The sequence below is a fragment of the Macaca thibetana genome, chromosome 5 (genome assembly GCF_024542745.1).
Source record: "Macaca thibetana thibetana isolate TM-01 chromosome 5, ASM2454274v1, whole genome shotgun sequence".
Lineage (NCBI taxonomy): Eukaryota > Metazoa > Chordata > Mammalia > Primates > Cercopithecidae > Macaca > Macaca thibetana.
In genome coordinates this window covers 181,374,720-181,396,593 of record NC_065582.1, presented here as the reverse complement: position 1 = coordinate 181,396,593, position 21,874 = coordinate 181,374,720, and the positions used below count along the sequence as shown (strand labels likewise).

General features: G+C 49.8%; 1 protein-coding gene across 4 annotated transcripts in view; it reads left to right on the top strand.

The window, feature by feature from the left end:
- Window positions 1–19,211, top strand: part of ACOX3 (acyl-CoA oxidase 3, pristanoyl) — a 76,193-nt gene extending 56,982 nt beyond the window's left edge. For 2 of the 4 annotated variants that reach the window (XM_050792113.1, XM_050792110.1), the window contains exons 16-19: window positions 231–298; window positions 5,262–5,348; window positions 9,114–11,603; window positions 12,072–19,211. In XM_050792113.1, the coding sequence (XP_050648070.1) occupies window positions 231–298; window positions 5,262–5,348; window positions 9,114–9,233 (275 nt within the window). In that variant the 3' untranslated portion in view covers window positions 9,234–11,603; window positions 12,072–19,211. Of the gene's footprint in view, window positions 1–230; window positions 299–5,261; window positions 5,349–9,113; window positions 12,016–12,071 lie in introns of all 4 variants that reach the window. The other 2 variants (XM_050792112.1, XM_050792111.1) reach the window with 2 other exon arrangements.
- Window positions 19,212–21,874: the final 2,663 nt, after the last annotated feature.

Here is a 21,874-nt window from a genome sequence, read left to right as displayed (position 1 = left end):
CCTCCCTCGTTGCCCCAGGCCAGAGACCATCAATGCCTGAGTGGGAAAAGGGTGTCAGAACTTGGCCCCTCGGGTCACAGCTGGGCTGGGGACAGCAATGACACTGATGTGTTCACCCAAAACAGGCCTCCTGTGTGGCCAATTTGGAAAGTGCACTCAGGGCATGTTGGTATTGGGGTTGGTTTTGGACTGAGGACCCAGCCCCCACATGACCGAGGCTATGCTTGCAGGTGGATACTTCTCTGGTGAGCAGGCAGGAGAAGTGTTGGAGAGCGCCGTCCTGGCCCTGTGTTCCCAGGTGAGCCGTGGGTGCTGCCGTGTTCTCTACATCCATGTTACACAACCACCCAGAGCCGACACGCACCCCCTTAGCGTCACCCAGAGCCGATACACACTGCTTTAGTGTCACCCAGAGCCGACACGCACCCCCTTAGCATCACCCAGACCGACACGTACCACCTTAGTGTCACCCAGAGGAGCCGACGTGCACCGCCTGAGCATCACCCAGAGCTGACACGCACTGCCTTAGCGTCACCCAGACCGACACGCACCACCTTAGTGTCACCCAGAGGAGCTGACGCGCACCACCTTAGCATCACCCAGAGCCAACACGCACCGCCTTAGTGTCACCCAGACCGACACGCACCACCTTAGCGTCACCCAGACCGACACGCACCGCCTTAGCGTCACCCAGACCGACACGCACCGCCTTAGCGTCACGCAGACTGACATGCACCGCCTTAGCGTCACGCAGAGCCGACACACACCGCCTTAGCGTCACCCAGAGCTGACACCCACCCCCTTAGCGTCACCCAGAGCTGACACGCACCCCCTTAGTGTCACCCAGAGCCGACACGCACCCTCTTAGCTTCACCCAGAGCTGACACCCACCCCCTTAGCATCACCCAGAGCTGACACGCACCCCCTTAGCGTCACCCAGAGCCAACACGCACCCTCTTAGCATCACCCAGAGCTGACATGCACCGCCTTAGCATCACCCAGACTGACACGCACCGCCTTAGTGTCACCCAGACCAACACACACTGCCTTAGCATCACCCACAGCTGACAAGCACCCCCTTAGCATCACCCAGAGCCAACACCCACTCCCTTAGCAACACCCAGAGCCGACACCCACCCCCTTAGCGTCACCCAGAGCCGACACGCACCCTCTTAGTGTCACCCAGAGCTGACACGCACCCTCTTAGCATCACCCAGAGCCGACACCCACTGCCTTAGCATCACCCAGAGCTGACACTCACTCCCTTAGTGTCACCCAGAGCCGACATGCACCTTAGCATCACCCAGAGCCGACACACACTGCCTTAGCGTCACCCAGAGCCAACACGCACCGCCTTAGTGTCACCCAGAGCCGACACGCACCCCCTTAGTGTCACCCAGAGCCGACAAGCACCCTCTTAGCGTCACCCAGAGCCAACACGCACCACCTTAGCATCACCCAGACTGACACGCACCGCCTTAGTGTCACCCGGAGCCGACACACACCCCCTTAGTGTCACCCAGAGCCGACACGCACCGCCTTAGCCTCACCCAGACTGACACGCACTGCCTTAGTGTCACCCAGAGCCAACACGCACTCCCTTAGCGTCACCCAGAGCCGACATCCACCACCTTAGCGTCACCCAGAGCTGACACACACTTCCTTAGTGTCACCCAGAGCCGACATGCACCTTAGCATCACCCAGAGCCGACACACACTGCCTTAGCGTCACCCAGAGCTGACACGCACCACCTTAGCGTCACCCAGACTGACACACACTGCCTTAGCGTCACCCAGAGCTGACACGCACTGCCTTAGTGTCACCCAGAGCTGACACGCACCCCCTTAGTGTCACCCAGATCGACATGCACCCCCTTAGCGTCACCCAGAGCTAACACGCACCCCCTTAGCATCACCCAGACCGAAACACACTCCCTTAGCGTCACGCAGAGCCGACATCCACCGCCTTAGCGTCACCCAGAGCTGACATGCACTTCCTTAGTGTCACCCAGAGCCGACACATACTGCCTTAGCATCACCCAGAGCTGACACGCACCACCTTAGTGTCACCCAGAGCCGACATGCACCTTAGCATCACCCAGAGCCAACACACACTGCCTTAGCGTCACCCAGAGCTGACACGCACTTCCTTAGTGTCACCCAGAGCCGACACACACTGCCTTAGCGTCACCCAGAGCCGACATGCACCCCCTTAGCGTCACCCAGACCGACATGCACCCCCTTAGCGTCACCCAGAGCTGACATGCATCCCCTTAGCGTCACCCAGACTGAAACGCACCCCCTTAGCGTCACCCAGAGCCGACACGCACTGCCTTTGCAACCCAAACATTCATGTTTGTTCAGGGTTTAGTAAAAACTGGAGGATTACAAGAAAATATGCCCACATCAGAAATTTCTGCAAAAGTAACCTGTCGGGGTGTCTCCAGATCTGCACACACCCAGGCCCTCTCACACACCGTTTGCAGCTACTTTGAGAATTCTCTGAGCGTTCAGGGGACTCAGCCTCCAATTTGTTTCCTGGCGGTGTCCTTGTTTACCATAATCTATTACCTATGTCACCCAGGAAATCAGAGGGCCCCAACCCCACGTTCTGATCTGGCAGCTGTCTTCTATCCAGGGACAGAAGCCCCCTTGCTGTGCTGGTTAGCATGGTAGACGCTGGGTCGGGGGGAGGCGGCTGTGTGAGTGAGGGTCTCAGATTTCCTTTCATTGCACTGAATTTGAGGAGCCACTTGTGCTGGTGCTGGTGCTGCCGCGGCGGGCAGGACCACTGTGTCCACGGAGACGTCACTCCACTTTTGCTGGTAGGAACCGGACCGCGTACTGCTGCATTTTAGCGCAGTGTCTCCGGTGACTGGAGACGTGGCCTTTCATCTCCCCTGTCGCTGCTTTCACACTTGATCTGGGACCAGTGGAATGTCCCTGTGACTGGCTGTGAGCCTCTCTCGGGATTCACTGTATAAACCCCTTCCCTGAGCCTGCCATTCTGGAGACGGGTGTGTCTAATTGTGGTACACGTTTGTGGCCACATTTACTCCTCTTAACATCGAACCGGCCACAGGGAGGGGTTTTCCTTGGCTCCTCCAAGAGCCAAATTTTACCCGCTTGGGGCCGTGTTGACCCTGTGGAGGCCTTCAGAGTATGCAGGTGAGCCAAGGAAAGCACAGGGGTAACCTTGCAGAGGGGGGCGTAGCGGGAGGTGTTGTTTATAAAAAGTGCCTGGGTGCGGTGACTCACGCCTATAATCCCAGCACTTTGGGAGGCCAAGGCAGGAGGATCACTTGAGGCCAGGAGTTCGAGACCAGCCTGAGCAACGTAGTGACACCTCATCTCTACAAAAAATAATTTTTTTTTCTTTTTTTTTTTTTTGAGACGGAGTCTCACTCTGTCACCCAGGCTGGAGTGCAGTGGCGCAATCTCGACTCACTGCAAGCTCCACCTGCCGACTTCACGCCATTTTCCTGCCTCAGCCTCCCCAACAGCTGGGACTACAGGCGCCGCCACCACGCCCAGCTAATTTTTTTGTATTTTTAGTAGAGACGGGGTTTCACCGTGTTAGCCAGGATGGTCTTGATCTCCTGACCTTTTGATCCACCCGCCTCAGCCTCCTAAAGTGCTGGGATTACAGGCATGAGCCACCACGCCCGGCCTACAAAAAATAATTTTAAAAAATTAGCCAGGCCTGGTGGCATATGCCGGTAGTCCCAGCTACTCAAGAGGCCGAGGTAGGGTGGCTTAAGCCCACGTGTTTGAGGCTGCAGTGAGCCGTAATTGCACTATCACACTCCAGCCTGGGCAACAGAGCCAGATCCTGTCTCAAAAAAATAGAAAAAAAGCCACATCTGATTTCCCAGTGAGGCTATGGCCAAGGCTGGCTGACTGTTGTGTGCCACTCTGTGTGTGCCTGTCCACACCACTCTCTTGGGGAGGCCACGGTCAGCCAGGTGGAGAGGGTGCCAGCCATCTGCTAGGCCAGGGCCATCAAATTCAGCCCAGTCCTGCCGTTCACCTGAGTGTCGTCTGCGGGTGTCTTTGTGCTACCACGGCAGAGCAGGCAGTTGCCAGAGACCATGGCCCACAAAGCTGGTAACATCTCCTACCTGGACCCTTACGGAACACGTTTGTTGGGCTCAGCACCTGTGCTCTGCCAAGTGCTTCTCTCCGGGAGCAGTGGCGTTTGTCTGCGGCCTTCATGCCGAGGCACGTGGACCAGGACCAGGTGGCCACACCCTGCAGAGCACGGCGTTGAAGCGCAGAGGCTCACTCAGTTTCTCCATTGTGGCCTTTATTACTCTGTGCCGACCGATTGCCTTTGAGCCATATCATTAACGGTGTCTCCCATTCCTGGGTTCCATGCGGTGTAGCCACGGCATTTCATAATATTTTAAGGAGAATTTTTTTTTTTTTTTGAGACGGAGTCTTGCTCTGTCCCCCAGGCTGGAGTGCAGTGGCACGATCTCAGTTCACTGCAAGCTCCGCCTCCCGGGTTCAGGCCATTCTCCTGCCGCAGCCTCCCGAGTAGCTGGGACTACAGGCGCCCGCCACCACGCCCGGCTAATTTTTTGCATTTTTTTAGTAGAGACGGGGTTTCACCGTGTTAGCCAGGATGGTCTCAATCTCCTGACCTCGTGATCCGCCCACCTCGGCCTCCTAAAGTGCTGGGATTACAGACTTGAGCCACCGCGCCTGGTCTTTTTTTTGCATTTTAAGGACGTTCTTGAGAATCCACTCATATAAATTTCGTGTGTCATATTGAAGAATAATTTGTTCAGTGGAATAGGAGAGTAATAAAACCACTGCCAACCGAGGAGGCTTTGTATGCTTATGGCTTTTCCAAGTGCTCATAAATGCCTTCTCTATTACATGTTTTCTGGACATATTTTCCTTTACTGGAACAGCAGTTGCCCACATAAGCCAAGGCTTAGAAATGAGCCTCCGGCGGCAGCTGCTAATTCACGAGCTGCAGGGTCGTCACTTTTAAGGGCCTTTTCTACCTTGTTGGGAAGAAACAAGCCCTGGCAGTCCTGAGTGAAAAGCAGCATGGTGAAAACATTCCCGCGCACAGCCAGGGACTCGAATCCAGGCCAGTGACGAGATCACGCATTGGCAGCAGAGCCGCACGTGCCGCTCAGGTTACCCGTTGCTAGTGGGTCCTAGCAAACACGGACAGGGCTGTTACCCTTTGGTCACCATGGAAATTCCCGGGAGGTGCCAAGTGTCTGGGCTTTGTTTTCCAACAGCTGAAAGACGACGCGGTTGCCCTGGTAGACGTGATCGCTCCTCCTGACTTTGTTCTGGACTCACCGATTGGCAGAGCGGACGGCGAGGTAAAGGGAGGACAGGGCCTCACAGGGGCGCCCCAAGGGCCGATGGGCATTTCTGTGGAGCTGAGATGCTCCTGTGGGTCGGGGGTCTGGTGGCTTCTGGAAAGTGGTCACACTTGGGGGAGCTTCTGTGGGGAGGGCCCAGGACAAGTCGGGACAGCCTCATTCTGGTGTTTCGCCATGCTGGCTCTGTGGTTGCAGGGGATTTTCCCGTCCCCTGCCTGCTTTTTCCTCTCGAGATGGGGTGGTGGCACTGCCCGCCTGCACAGGCAGAAGTTGGAGGTCCACACACTGTGGCCTCTGCCCTCTTCCCACTCCCCACTCCCCACTGGCCTCCCCGGTCCCAGGTCTTACCCCCATCTGACCATGCAGGCTCCTGGCCATGCAGGTCTCTCCCCCATCCCTGTCCTGGAATCCCCAGGCCCCTCTGTCCCCTCTGACCATCCATGGCTGTCACTGGGGTTACTCTCCCCTGTCCCACTTTCCCCCAGCTGGCTCCCTGTGGCTCCCCAGCCCCCCATGTTCCATAATGATTTCTTCAAAGCAGATGGAGTTGGGCTGCTCCCCGAGGGAGCCTCCACCAGCCTCCTTGACCCTGCCACGCCCCAGCCCCAGGCAGCCACTGCATCCCTCCAGGGTCCTTCACCCCACGCTCCCCTCCTGCCCACCAGATCCAGCCTTACTGGCCTCTCCATCTGTCGTGCCAGGCCCGTGCCCACCCCAGGGCTTTGTGCCTGCTGCTCTGGCTGCCTGGAGTGCCTTGCATTCTTTCAGTATAAGCTGACTCGCTGCCTTGGAGAGGCCTACTCTGGCGTCCAGCTGAGGCAGTGCCCCAGCCACTGCAGTGTGGCCCTTGCTGGCCTCATCACTGACCCTGTGTCTCCCTCCCACCTGATGATGCCCTCGAGGGGTGACGCTCACAGGTCCACTGGGTGCCCTGCAGCACCCCACTGCTTATAGGGCTGTGTCCATCTTTTGCTAGAGGGACTCGGCGTGTCAGTGCTCATGTCCCGTGCCCTGAGGTCCCCCAGCTGTGAGCCACAGAGGGGTCAACCCCATTCCTGCCCCCTGTCCCCACGACTGAGTTCTTTCTGCTGAGGCATCTGCCAGCACCTGGGTCTCTGCTCAAATGGAGATTCAGCCTTAGTGGGCAGGACTCCACCCTCAGTCCTCAGGGAATGCTGAAGTCCGTGCATGAGTCCTTACTGGCTTAGCCAGGGAGGGCCCAGTGCCTGGCCTCAGCATGGCCCAGGCTACACCTGGGTTGGGCTAGGTGTGCCAAGAGGCAGGTAGTGCCAGGGGCCGGGTGAGCAGGGCAGGAGGTGAGAGTTCCCAGTAGTAGGAGAGGCAGGGATGGTCATCTCTGCGGAGGGCCTGCTGTCCCGCATCGGGGGGCTGACCACCGACCATCCCCTGAGCCCACACAGCCCAGATGATCACTGCTGCTGAGAACTGAGATCCAGAGAAGCCTAGTGGGTTTCCCGGCCAGGGAGTGGCGGAGCCAGGATTTGAAGAAACTGTGCCCTGCTGTAGGGAGAGAAGACTTAGGGGGAGCCTTGGATCCTGGGGGAGCACGTAGGAGGGAGACTTGCCCTACCCACCTCCCTGGGAGAGGCAGTCTCACCAGGAGGTAGGGGGCTCACCAGGTAGACAGGCATTCGAAGAGACAGTGGAGCCAGACCCGCCATGGAGGACCCCCGAGCACACAAGACTGTCTGCCCCGTACAGGAGCAGCCTGGAGCATCCACTGGCTGCGCCTTGCTCTGCAGAGGCAGGGAACAACCCAGGAGAGGAGAGACCGTGCCCATGATGGAGGGGCCCCTCTGGCTCGGTTCCACAGATAAAACCAGAGCCGACTGGAGGTGTTGCTGGCAGGATGGTTTATAAAACGTGCATTCCTGGTTGAGCGTGGTGGTTCACACCTGTAATCCTAGCTCTTTGGAAGGCTGAGGCGGGCGGATCCCTTGAGCGCAGGAGTTTGAGACCAGCCTAGGCAACATAGCAAAACCCCGTCCATAAAAATTACAAAAGCTGAGGTGAGAGGATCTCCTGAGCTTGGGGAGGTCCAGGCTGTGGTGAGCGGTGATCGTGCCACTGCACTCCAGCCTGGGCAACAGAGACCTCATCTCAGAGAAAAAAAAAGTACATTTCTCCCAGTTGCAAGGAACTGGTGTATTAACCAGGAGCTGCCGGGTAAGAAATTCACTGTAAACAGACAAACAGAGCCGTAGGGGAGTTGAGACGATCCTTAAACCAAGCCTGCTGCTCCAAACTGTGAAACGTAAGCTGGGACCTAGGCGCTGTGGAGCAGCAGCCTGGATCTGCATCTGTGGAGCCCAGAGTAGCAGAGTGGGGAGGAGGGGTTGCTAAGTACATTTAGCGGGGACAGGCAGAGGGGTTTCTTGTAAATAAAAGGGTCAACATAAGCTGGATGCAAAATAGACCACCTCCCCAGGCTCCGGAGATGGGCTGGGCTGCCCCTTCCCACCTGCACGGGTGAAGTGTCTGCTTAGCCGCCCTTCGCCCTTTGTTTGTACAGCCTTCCTCCAAGACAGGAGCAGAGTCTCTCCCCATCTTCCCAGTGAGGCTGCTTAGGCTGAGAGCAGGGAAGTCTGCACATCCCGTAGGGGAGTGCTGGCCTGGGGCAGGACAAGAGGAGCAGGGTGTGGTGGCCCAGGTCCCAGAGTCAGCCAGTAAGGGCCACCAGGCGAGGGCGTCCTGCTGCTGGTGGCCATGTGCCACCTGTGCGGCCTGTAGCGGCCTGGGGTGTGAGAGCAGATTTCAGAGCGGCCGTCGATGCAGCCTTGCAGAATCCTGTGGTGGCTGCAATTACTAAGAAACAGGGTGTCCACTGCCCACAATCATTTCCTTTTCTTTTTTTTTTGAGATAGGATCTCACCCGGTCACCCAGGCTGGGGTGCAGTGGCACGATCTCGGCCCACTGTAGCCTCAACCTCCTGGGCTCAAGCAATCCTCCCACCTCAGCCTCCCAAGTAGCTGGGACTACAGGTGAACTCCTCCATGTCCAGTTAATTTTTTGCATTTTTTTTTTTTTTAAAGATGGGGTTTCTCTATGTTGCCCAGGCTGGTCTCTAGCTCATGAGCTCAAGTGATCTGCCTTCCTCAGCCTCCCAGAGTGCTGGGATTACAGGCACGAGCCACCTCACCTAGCCAATAATTTCCAAAGAAGAGGGCGAGGGCGAGGGGGTGATTTTCATTATAAGTGTGTTTTATGGTACTTTATAATTGAATTTTCCTAATTGTTTTCTACTAAAAAAAAAAAAAAGTTCATATAAATTTAAATCATTTTAAAATTTCTCTAAAAAGTGAATTTCCGTTTTGTTGTTGTTGTTGTTTGTTTGTTTTGAGATGGAGTTTCACTCTTGTTGCCCAAGCTGGAGTGCAATGGTGCAATCTTGGCTCATCGAAACCTCCGCCTCCCAGGTTCAAGTGATTCTCCTGCCTCAGCCTCCTGAATAGCTGGGATTACACGCATGTGCCACCACGCCTGGCTAATTTTGAATTTTTTTTAGTAGAGATGGGGTTTTTCCATGGTGGTCAGGCTGGTCTCGAACTCCTGACCTCAGGTGTTCCGCCTACCTCGGCCTCCCAAAATGCTGGGATTACAGGCATGAGCCACCGCGCCTGGCCGAATTTCCTGTGTTTTTAACAAAAACTTGGAGGAGTTGCATTTGCACACTCAGCTGTCTAGGAATCTTTTCCTTCTTATTTCTTTGCCTTCACTTGCTATGTACGTGTTGTTTGCAGCTCTACAAAAACCTCTGGGGTGCTGTCCTGCAGGAAAGCAAGGTGTTGGAGCGGGCGTCCTGGTGGCCAGAGTTTTCTCTGAACAAACCTGTCATAGGAAGTCTGAAATCAAAGCTGTAGTGGCGCTGGCACACATTCAGCCAAGTCTAATGAAACGAAGGGAACTAATCAGACGTGGACCTCAACTTCTGATTCCAGAACACGCTGGAGATTGCTGCTGCCTTCTGAGCCCGCACCTCTGCGCTTAAACTGCTGATTGACCTCACCGCCCAGGCGGACGGGAGGGAGGCGCCCGGCCGTCTGGGCTACTCTGGGATTGTGGTGATTTGCAGCGTGGAAAAGAAATGCACGTGATCATGTCTGCGACGCGCTGTGGGTTTTTTGATCATTAGAATTTCGCACATTCAGGTTTCAGGGTTCAGCTCCTGACTCTAAAGTAGACAGCCCATAGTCAGGGGTTTTCTGGTCAGACAACCTGTGATTTGTCTAGATTTTTTCCAGAGCTCCACTTCATGAAGAAGTCAGTGGTGCCAGTCTGGTTCTTTGTCAGCTCTCCCTCGGCTTTGTCACCTGATCAAATTATGTCATAACCTTATTAATTTGCACATAGATCATCTGAATGTCATGGTTTAAGACTTAAGGAGGGACATCTATTTGATTACTTTCTTTTGTGGAGCTGGAAATGTCTGTCGAGGAAATGTTTTTTGAAAAAGTAATGATTTGAGTGGGCAATTCAGTCTCCAACCCCCGCCCCCCTGCCAGTTATATACAAATCGCTTTATTCGTAACATGTTTGATCTGTTTGTTCCTGCAGAGTCTGCCCAGCAGGTCCTTGCACACATGTGGCCTGTCACCATGGCGCTAGCCACAGCCTGATTGCAGCAGACCGGGGCCATCGGTGCACGCCTCCCCTGGTCACTCCTGCTCCCCGCAGGGCCGTGGGCTTGGCTGCCCTTCCCAGTGTTAGGTTCCCAGAGCAGTGCCGTCTTGGCGTCTGGGTCCTGCTTCTTAACCTCTCATCTGCTCAGGGCACGGAAGGGCTTTGTCATCAGTAGCAGGGAGTTGGTTCACTCTGGTGCCCCCTGACCCCTGTGGCCACGCTCTTGTCACCACAGTTCATCAAACAGATGTGACCCAGTGTGTCTCAGGACGGTGCTGAACCAACTAGGACCAGTTCTTATTTTTCCGAGTAGCGCAGAGAACTTCTGAGCGTCTGAAGGGCATGGTCCAGAATGGTTTTAAAAACTGAATTTCCAGCACCGGAAACCACTTCTCAAGCTCATTTTCATGTTTAGAAAAGGGGCAGGACACCCCACCACTACATCCCACCCCTTTGGGGCTCCAGGGGCCTCTGAGGGGTAATTAGTGGCTTCTTTGATGAGCACCTACCGCCTGCCAGCCAGCGCCTTGCTGAGCACTCAGGATTCATCATCTTATGGGACCCTCAGCCAACTGTGTGGGCTGAGTTGTGCCGTTAGCTGTGTCTGCAGAGGAGGAGACTGGCCCCAACAGGTTGGACACTGCCGCAGGCAGGCAGCAGGAAGTGGCCAAGTGGGATCAGAAGCCATGGGACCTCCCTGGTGCCCGAGGGCCCCAGCACAGGGCTCAGACGCAATAGGTAGGCTGAGACGCTAGTGTCCATCATCAGTTGAACCCAGGAGCACCCCTACCTGAATTCATCTTGCTCTGGTTTAGAAGCTCCCTTGGGTTTAAACAAACTCTTCATGGTTTAAGTGTGTTTTGTCTATGATACTCTTCCTGCTTTCAGAGAGAATGGGAATGAGAGAGCGTGCTCAGGCCCTTGGCGATTTCGATGGTGCGGTTCCTAGTACAAACCCAGAGAACACGTCAGTGGTGCCTGCCAGTGTCAGAGGGCCTCACTCCCCACTGAGGCTGCCACCCACAGGCCTCACGGGCCCAGGGGTCCCCAGCGCCACTGCCTGGGGGTCCCAGCCCAAGAGAGCAGTTGGGCCTGGGTGGGCTGTCAGCCAGGGTCATGCAGATTTCCATCGGGGTCCCCCTCACAGGACGCCTCAGACTGTGTGTGTGTGTGGACGGCTCCTTTGCCTAGACCTGTAGCTTTTCTAAGCGAGAAGGAACAGGCTCCGAAGTCCTCTGATGAGCCCGCAGCTAGATTCTTGGTGGTGGCCAGCCTGAGTTGGAGTCACGGTCACTCCTGCCTCACTGCCCTCTGGAGCAGGCCCCAGCTGTCCTTGTCTCCCAAGTAACTGAGCTTTGGGCATCTCTGGAGGGGTTTTCATGTTTTATCTTTTTTATCACTTGGGACCTTGGTTTGTGGTCTAGTCCAGCCTTTGGTCTGAAACTACCTGTTTTTCCACCAGCAGGTCATAGAAGTTGTTCAAGGTCAAGGGTATGTTCAAGGTTTACAGAAATAAGCACATTTGACTTTGGTGTCAGACACGACGGGTTCTCATGCAGGAGCGCTTTGTGATGCTTGTAGCCACAAAGTCACCATGTCAGACACAATGGGTTCTCATGCTGGAGAGCTTTGCGATGCCTGGCCACGGTGTCACCATGTGAGACACGATGGGTTCTCGTGCTGGAGAGCTTTGTGATGCCACAATGTCACCATGTGAGACACGATGGGTTCTCGTGCCAGAGAGCTTTGCGATGCCACAGTGTCACCATGTGAGACACGACGGGTTCTCGTGCTGGAGAGCTTTGCGATGCCTGGCCACTATGTCACCATGTGAGACATGACGGGTTCTCGTGCTGGAGAACTTTGCGATGCCACAGTGTCACCATGTGAGATATGACAGGTTCTCGTGCTGGAGAGCTTTGCGATGCCTGGCCGCGATGTCACCATGTCAGACATGACGGGTTCTCATGCCAGAGAGCTTTGCAATGCCTGGCCACTATGTCACCATGTCAGACACGACAGGTTCTCGTGCTGGAGAACTTTGCGATGCCACAGTGTCACCATGTGAGATATGACAGGTTCTCGTGCTGGAGAGCTTTGCGATGCCTGGCCATGATGTCACCATGTGAGACATGACGGGTTCTCATGCCAGAGAGCTTTGCAATGCCTGGCCACTATGTCACCATGTCAGACACGACGGGTTCTTGTGCTGGAGAGCTTTGTGATGCCACAGTGTCACCATGTGAGACACGACGAGTTCTCGTGCAGAAGAGCTTTGCGATACCTGGCCACGATGTCACCATATCAGACACAAATGAATTCTCGTGCAGAAGAGCTTTGCAACGCCTGGCCACTATGTCACCATGTCAGACACAACGGGTTCTCGTGCCAGAAAGCTTTGCGATGCCTGGCCATGATGTCACCATGTCAGACACAACAGGTTCTCGTGCCAGAAAGCTTTGCAATGCCTGGCCATGATGTCACCATGTCAGACACAACAGGTTCTCGTGCCAGAAAGCTTTGCAATGCCACAATGTCACCATGTGAGACACAACAGGTTCTCGTGCTGGAGAGCTTTGCGATGCCACAATGTCACCATGTGAGACACGACAGGTTCTCGTGCTGGAGAGCTTTGCAATCCCTGGCCACGATGTCACCATGTCAGACACGACAGGTTCTCGTGCAGGAGAACTTTGTGATGCCTGTGGCCACTATGTCACCATGTCAGACACGACGGGTTCTTGTGCAGGAGAACTTTGCGATGCCTGTGGCCACAATGTCACCATGTGGTTTGCATTTTCATATCCACCTGTTGGAAAGGTCCTCATTCCTCAAATTTGGGAGCTGGCACACTTTACTGGCAGTGTTGACAAAAAGCCAAGCTCTGTGAAATATTTGAAGAGGTTTTTTTCTGAGCCAAATGTGAAGACTATGACCTGTGACACAGCCCTGGGAGGTCCTGAGAATAGCTGCCTAAGATTGCTGAGTTACAGCCTGATTTTATACATTTTAGGGGGACAGAAGTTAGAGGCAGAGACGTCAGTCAGTGCATGGAAGGTGCACATTGGTTCACCCCAGAAAGGTCTGAAAACGAGCTTCTAAGTATAGGTGTGTTACAGGAAAGGGGTCACCATCCAGACCCCAAGAGAGAGTTCTTGGATCTCATGCAAGAAAGAATTCAGGGCGAATCCATAGCGTAAAGTGAAAGCAAGTTTATTTAGAAAGTGAAGGAATAAAAGAATGACTACTCCATAGAGCAGCCTCAAGGGCTGCTGGTTGCCCATTTTTATGGTTATTTCTTGGTGATATAATAATCAAAGGGTGGATTCATGCCTCCCCTTTTAAGACCATATAGGGTAACTTCCTGACGTTGCCGTGGCATTTGTAAACTGTCATGGCGCTGGTGGGAGTGTAGCAGTGAGGACGACCAGAGGTCACTCTCATGGCCATCTTGGGTTTGGTGGGTTTTAGCTGACTTCCTTACTGCAACCCATTTTATCAGCAAGGTCTTTATGACCTGTATCCTGTGCTGACCTCACCTTATCCTGTGACTTAATGCCTTAAGTGACTGGGAATGCAGGCCAGTAGGTCTCGGCCTCATTTTACCCAGCTCCTATTCAAGATGGAGTTGCTCTGGTTCACACACCTCTGACATTTCCCCCATCCCTTTTGTAAGAGAACTTTTAATCCTAAGGGTTGCAGAGGGATGAAGAACCATCTTCTGTAACTTCTTTAGGCTGAATAGGGTCAATGATACCCTTGCCTATTAAGGTCTCTTCTGTTCAGGGTAGAGAAGAGCTCAGCCAGAAAGCCTTGGAATGGTGAAAGCCATTCATGACTTGAGTTCTGACAAAAGGTGATATCTGAAAGATTATTGTTTAAGAAAACATTCAGTAAGCTTATCCTGCATTCCTACACAAAGGGTAGAACAGCAATATAACAGAATAAGCAAAACTATCACAAGTAAACCGAATTAGAAGGCTTTCCATGAACTGAGCAATTGGTGGAACCAGGCTGACATGGGGTGGTTAGCTGATTCTAATGTGCCCAGAATTAGAATACTGATCCAGATTTTTACATTACCCATCCCTCTTGTTTCTTCTGAGCAGCAGGCAGAGATCACTGGTTGGTTCACAGGAATAAGCAGGGTTAGCCTAAATTGCAGAAACAAACTTAAAAACAACTGATGAAATTAGAATTTAAGAAGTGTGCCATAGTTCTTGAAACTAATTTCTGTAGTTTCCCATTTTCCATTTTTACTAAAGACAAATCATGGTAAGACTGATTTGCTTCATTATACTTGGCCTGATTATTTGTATAAAGTACAGCAAGAATAATTGTTTTTCACATAAGCTCTTTTTAAATTGGCTTTGATGGAACTCTGTTCCATAGAAGGAATCTCAGATAAGACTTCTTTAGAGCCAGGCCCTGCCACGGGTTTGTACCCTCAAGTACTTATGAGTTGAATAAATTCATCTCCTCTTGAGGCCTCAAGATAGCCTGGGGCTCCTGGACCTGTTAGAAAGTGACATTCTTTACTTACCACAGGTCAGGAACCCCATACAGGGACTGTGAAGACAAAATATGAGGCGTTTCCCCAAGGGGCTTTTATTGGCTTTACAAGTCAAGTGTGATTCCTTAATGCAAAGCATCCCATTCCAGTTAAAGCCTTGGTAAAATAACCAGTTTTTCTAATTGTGTCCTGTTACAAAAGAAATCAGATTTTTATTGTGTTTATGCAAATAACTATATTGCCATAAATTAAGAATACTCACAGTTTCCAAATTCTGAAGAAATCAGAGAAATATGCTCCAAATTTTGTTCACAGGAGTATAGTTTACTCAGGAGTATATTTTACTCAATTGCTAAACGCTGTAAATAGCTCAAAAGAAAAGTTTCCTTGACTCTGAAAAACAAAACAAAGGATCAGCAACATTTTAAGTAAAGTTAAAAACATTACTTCAGTTTTTTATTGGTTCGGTTAATTTAGTTAACGCCTATTTTGCTTGATATTCATTAACATTTCAGCTTTCTATGAGAGTTCTGAAAGTTTTTTCTCTCTTCTAATATCACAATTTCCAAAGTTATTAAAAACCTGCATTTAAGAATACCTGTTAGAGCTCTATAGTTGGTTATAAACCACCTTCTAAAAAGGATTACAACAAGACAATTGTCTGTGGATAACAAAATGTTTTAGGGCAGCCACAATCAAAAACATGAAATTTGGTTGCCTTCTTGGCATACAATGATTTTATGTAACAATTATTATTATTAATAACATACACTAAGTCACATTAGAATTATAGGATTTTCCCATATTTTTGAAACATATACCAATAACACATTTATATAAATATAGCCCAAAGAAAACCAAACACCATTTCACATTTGATAATGCTTCCTGAGTGGTTTTTGTACCAAATAAGCCAAATGTCACTGTTGCATTAGTGCACCATTGATGTCAAACCCAATTAATTCTTAATGAAATCTTATAGACAAATATCTTCAATCTTAATCAGTTTGGCCATAAGGTAAGATTCTCATAAGCCTTTGATAACTTACCTTTACACATTTTTATTAAAGAGCAGATCATAGGGAGGTTTTTGCTCTAAGAAAAAACCTGTTGTGCTTTTATTCCAATGTTCAGTTTACAGAAAAACTGAATAATACTGCTTTAACTTTAGCCAATTTGTTCAGACACAGAATTTTTTTACAAGATTAACTTTTCACAAGCCTTCCACAACTTGCTTAAAGCTTCAGCTTGATTCTAATTTAAAATAATCTTTTTTTTTTTTTTTTTTTTTTTTTTGAGATAGAGTCTTGCTCTGTCACCCAGGCTGGAGTGCAGTGGCGTGATCTTGGCTCACTGCAAGCTCCGCCTCCTGGGTTCACGCCTTTCTTCTGCCTCAGCCTCACAAGTAGCTGGGACTACAGGCTCCTGCCACCACGTCCAACTAATTTTTTTTTGTATTTTTAGTAGAGACAGGGTTTCTCCATGTTAGCCAGGATGGTCTTGATCTCCTGACCTCGTGATCCACCCACCTCAGCCTCCCAAAGTGCTGGGATTACAGGCGTTAGCCACCATGCCTGGCCTAAAACAATCTTTTAACCCTTTCATCTAGGTAAGAAAAATTCACATTCTCATGTCTTCTTATAATCTTTTACCAAAAGACACATTTCACTTTTCTTACACATCTTGCACTTAAAACTTTTTTTAGCAGTCTTAATTACATGTTACAATGTTAATTCTTAGTGACTTACTTTTGGTGAAAACCTTGGTAAGTTGGGGATTCTAATTGTGTACCAGGTGTGGAAGTTAGCCTAGGACATGCCAGGCAGAAGTGCAGATAAGGGCAGACTCCAGCATAGCTAGGGGCATGGCTAACTCCACATGTCCCTGGCCTTATCTGGAATCTAATGCTCCAGAGTAGGAAACTGAATAAATTTTAAAAGTCAAAGAAGCAGTTTATGACCTTAAAGCATTTAGCAAACTTAATATCTGACCTGCATAATTTAGACCACATGTTTACATGTTTGAAGATACTTTCATTTTACCAATAATCTTTAAAAATCCTTATTTCCCAAGGATTACTTAAGTCATATGAACTAAAAGGCATTACACTTTTTACTTTTCTGACAAAATATTTAAGCACTGATTTTTAAACCAATTAAAGCTCTTTCATATATAAACATCACACACATAATACATATAAATACATAGGAGATAACTTATTTTCCAAGCCAGGAATTGAACCCTGAACCTGGGCCACCATTGTGAAAAGAGAAAGCATGGCCGTGTGGTTACAAGGTCAAGCTCCCAAGAACATAGAAGACAAGAAGGAAACCTCATCCAGTTTTTTCAGGGACCTGCAGCAATGTTTGTAACTGACCGGTTTGCTGAGCTGTCTTGAAAAGCAGGCTTACAGGTATCCTAAGTCCATGCTCTATCTCAAGGCACTCCTCTTTATGACAGAACAATACAGAAAGATGCGCAAATCACACCAGACCTGGTTGGCTACAGCTGAAGACTAGCCTCACAAATCCTTTATTCCATTTATCAAAACTTTACAGGAGATAAACAATTATTTTTACAATTTATTCAACCAGTTTGCACAGAGAGAGAAAGCATTGCCTGAGGCAGCATGGGGAACGCGAGGCGCTCAGGGAGGTCAGAGAAAGACCTACCAGCCACACTGAAAAGTTCCGGTGGCTGCTTGTCGGTCATGAAGGGATCTTTTCCACAGTCCCATCAGCTCTCAAGTTTCCCCGTTTAGGGAGGAAAAAACTCCCCAAGTCCCACAATCCTGTACATGCCTAATTCTGTCACTCACAGCCATCAGCAAAGAGTGCAAGGCAGATTAATCCAAAGAGAATAGCAGTTAACATCTCGTAGTGCCAAACCTGTTCTTAGCCAGAAGGGACTTTACCTAGAGGGACCTTACTGAGAGGGGCCTCTAACCCAGGGTTGGTCAGGTGTCCTTACCTTTTCTTAAGAGGCCCCTCTAACCCACTGTGTTTTAGGAGAGACTCTAAGTCCCCCAAGTTGGGCCTCTAACCCAATCCCATCCTTTACCCAGGTACCCCACCACTTATTCAAAGTCCGCCAATCAGTGGTGCAGTCTACTTCTTTTGGATCGAGAGGTCTCCTCAGTATCATCCCTTCCATGATTCACCAGAAAGATGTTACCAGACCCCACCACTTACCCAAAGTTACCCTTTGGGTCAAGGGTTTCCACACTATGGTTCCTTCCATGGTCACCAGAAAGATGTTACAGGAAAGGGGTCCCAATCCAGACCCCAAGAGAGCATTCTTGGATCCCACGCAAGAAAGAATTCAGTGCCAGTTCATAAAGTGAAAGAAAGTTTATTAAGAAAGTAAAGGAACAAAAGATTGGTTACCCCTAGACAAAGCAGCCCTGAGGGCTGCTGATTGCCCATTTTTGTGGTTATTTCTTGATGATATGCTAATCAGGGTGTAGATTATTCATGCCGCCCCTTTTTAGACCATGTAGGGTAGCATCCTGATGTTGCCATGACATTTGCAAACTGTCATGGCACTGGTGGGAGTGTAGCAGTTGGGAGGACCAGAGGTCACTCTTGTTGCCATTTTGGTTTGGGTGGGATTCAGCCAGCTTCCTTATTGCAGCCTGTTTTATCAGCAAGGTCTTTATGACCTGTATCTTGTGCTGGCCTCCTATCTCATCCTGTGACTTAGACTACCTAACCATCTGGGAATGCAGCCCAGTAGGTCTCAGCCTTGTTTTACCCAGCTCATATGTAAGATGGAGTTGCTCTGGTTCACACGTCTCTGACAGGTAGATTCAAAAATTTCCTGATTGGCAATGGGTTGAAAGAGGTAAGCTTTGTCTAAAGAGTTGAACTCAGCTTGAGTTAAGGTGGGGGGAGGGTGATTGTGGAAGCCAAGGTTTTTGTCATGTTGATGAAGCCTCCAGATAGCAGGCTTCAGAGAGAATAGATGTGTTTGTCTCTTACAGGACCTTAAAAGGTGTCAGACTCTCCAGAAAAAGCCTAATAAGGGAAGCAGATTCTCTGCAGAATGCAAATTTCCCCCACGAGAGACAGCTTTGCAAGGGCCATTTCGAAATATGTCAAGGAAATATATTTTGGGGTAAAATACTTTTATTTCCTTCAGGGCTATTATCTGTCATGTGATGCCACACTGGAGTCCGGTTGAACTGGGTATCTTATTGCTACAAAGAGTCTGTTTTGTCAGTCTAGGATCTCTGTTGTCATTTTAATGTTGGTCATTTGTGTCTAAATTCCAAAGGGGGGGGTGGGTATAATGAGGCTTCCCCAACCCTCCTTCCTATTCATGGCCTGAACTTGGTTTTCAGGTATCTTTGGGTCCCCTTGGCTGAAAGGGGATCCACTCAGTCGGCTGGGGGACTTAGAACTTTAGTTTTGGTTTACAGCAGGATTTGATGGGCATGCATACTAATTAATGTGAAAGTGTCATCTGTGGGCAGCCGAGGGCTTGGGCCGTGTCCAGGCCACACACTGCAAGGGTGCAGCCCCCACACATGGTCCCTGCTCCCAAAGCTGTTGCCCCCACTGCAAGAGTGGGGTAGGTTAAGGTGTAGCCATGACATTCTAGAAACTACATTTTTTTGTGATGGTCATTTTGAAAATAAAACATTTGAAAACATTGCACAGCAAAAACTTGAATAATTGGAATAAAAATGTTCAGTTTAATGTCATCGCTTTCTGCCACTCACTTTCTGATTGTAAAACTAACGTGATTGTTAGGTGCTATTTTGTAATGTAGAAAAGTTTAAAGATGAAAATAGATATCACTTATAACTCCACATGGAGAAATGGTTGCCCCTCCGATTTAATTGATTTACTTTTGGGCCCAGAATTTGATTCATTGTACCCCTTGGTTCATGCCCGTGATGCTCTACTCAGCACTGAAGCCAGAAGCCGGACATTGACAGTGACTTGCCCCTGCCCCAAAGTCCTTCCTGCACCCCCTCAAGGGCCCCCGTCTCCTGGCTCTGGTGTCTGCTTTCCTCTCAGCTGCCGGGAACGTGTTAGTGTGCACTGTTCTCCTTTCCCTCACCTGCTGGCATCATGTTAGCATGCGCCGTTCTGCCCACTTTCTTCCACTCACCTGTCGGGATCGTGTTAGTGTTCCCCATTCTGCACACTTTCTTCCTCTTACCTGCTGGGATCGTGTTAGCATGCACTGTTCTGCCCACTTTCTTCCTCTGTGTACGTGTGTGTGGTTTTCCTATCAGAAATGGGTCATACTCTGTGGACATCTTTTTCTACTTAAAGTCGTATCACAGCCATTTTCCCAGTCAAGTAACATGAATGTACAAGATTAGCAAACTTCCTCCTAGAGATGGAGAGTTCAAGGCTTCTGCTCCGTGGCGGCCATCCGCGCACATGCATCATGGTACGTGGGTTGGTCCCAGTGGCTTTGCTGAAACACGCTCTGCACAGGGGAGGTTTCTGAAACCGCCAGGGTGGGAGGCAGTGAGGCGGGTGGAGCAACAAGTGGGAACAAAGGAGCAGAGTCTAGGGCAGGCTCCTGGGTGGACACCAGCTGCACTATCTATTGGATGTGGGACTTCCCTCACTGATGAAATGAATAAGAGAATCTTCCCCATCCTGCTGTTGTTGGCATTAAAACGGGTTAATGCATGAAAGCAACAGAGCCCGGCCTGCAGACGGTGCTTGGTAAGTCTCCTCTTCCCAGCATGTTCAGCAGGAAGCCCTCATTCCCTCTAGAATGTAGCTGTCTTGCCAGCAGTGGCGTGTTTGTTCTCTGCCTGACGGGAACATAAAATTGGTGTCTTCTGTGTAGATTTCCTTCTTATTGCCCCTCCTGTGGCTGAACATGCCTTCCCCTATGCTTGAAGTCTGTTCATATTTGTTCTGCTGTGGTAACTGCCCATTCTTATTCTCTATCTGATAAAGCGTTTAGTTTTGAAAATATTTTGTTGGTTTGTAAAATATTTGTACCTATTAAGCACAGCAAACCTGTAACATATTCACTGTAAATCATTATTCCTCAGGCATCATTTGCCATTTAACTGTATTTTTTTTCTTTTTGATGTAACCTGCTAAAGTTTACATTTTTAAATCAGAAATACATGCACATTTTAAAATGAAGATTTTATGCTCTAGCCTTTGAGGTCATGCTTGGAAAGTCCTTTCCCACACCAAGATTATTTACATTTTCATCTCTTTTTCTCTGAGTACGTTTCAGTGTTTAATTGACTGGGAATGTATTTCGAGATGTGATGTGAGACAAGGATCTGAAATGCTTCGCCCACTGAATCATGCACTGACCGAAACGCCACCTGTATGAGTGCTAAAATCATTGTCGCTGGACCTGTGTCTGCACTGTTTAAATTTACTGTTGTTTCTCACATCAGCTTCTGTTGTTTTCATGGTTGTAGTTCTCATACTTTTAATATCTGTTGGAGCAAATAAAGCCTCATTTCTCATCTTTTCCAAAAATGTCTTATGTATGTGAACTTTGGTGTTATTTGTCAAGTCTGAGCATTCTCCCACCCCCACATTAAAGAATGTTCTCTGGAGTTTGTCTGGAGGTTTTGTTTAACTTTTAGATTCACATCAGGAGAGTCTGTATCTTCATGGTAAGTGGTCTTCCCATCTAAGACTATTTCTTCAGGCTGTTTTTAATAAAAAGCTGTGTGTTTTTTGTCTGTTTATTTTGGTCACCTTATTGAAACCTTATTTTTATTATTACGGTTTTTCATTGATTCTCTTTGATTTTCCTTCTCTATCATTGGCAAATAGTGATGGTTTACCCTTACCCTTCTGATATGGCTTGGCCGTGTCCCCACCCAAATCTCCTCTTGAACTGGAGTTCCCATAGTCCCCACGAGTCATGGAAGGCACCTGGTGGGAGGTAATTGAATCATGGGGTAGTTACCTCCGTGCTGTTCTTGTGATAGTGAATGAGTTCTCATGAGATCTGATGTTTTTATAAGGGACGTTCCTCCCTTTAATCGGCACTTCTCCTTCCTGCCATCATGTGGAAAAGGACGTGTTTGCTTCCCCGTCCGCCATGATTGTAAGTTTCCTGAGGCCTCCCCAGCCATGCTGAACTGTGAGTCAATTAAACCTCTTTCCTTTATACCCGGTCTTGGGTAGTTCTTTATACCAGCGTGAGTGAGAACAGACTAATACACCTTCCAAAACTTTTGCCCGTCATTTAACTTTCCCATCTAATGACATCTGCTGGCCCTGCCGGAACAATCTTCCACACCGTGCTGGGGGCACCATTGCCTGGTGTCTGCCATTGCCATTATGGGAATGCCTTCAGCCTTCACATTAGTTTGATGCTGTGTGGAGGGTGGACTGCAAAGACAGTCTTGCTTGGCCG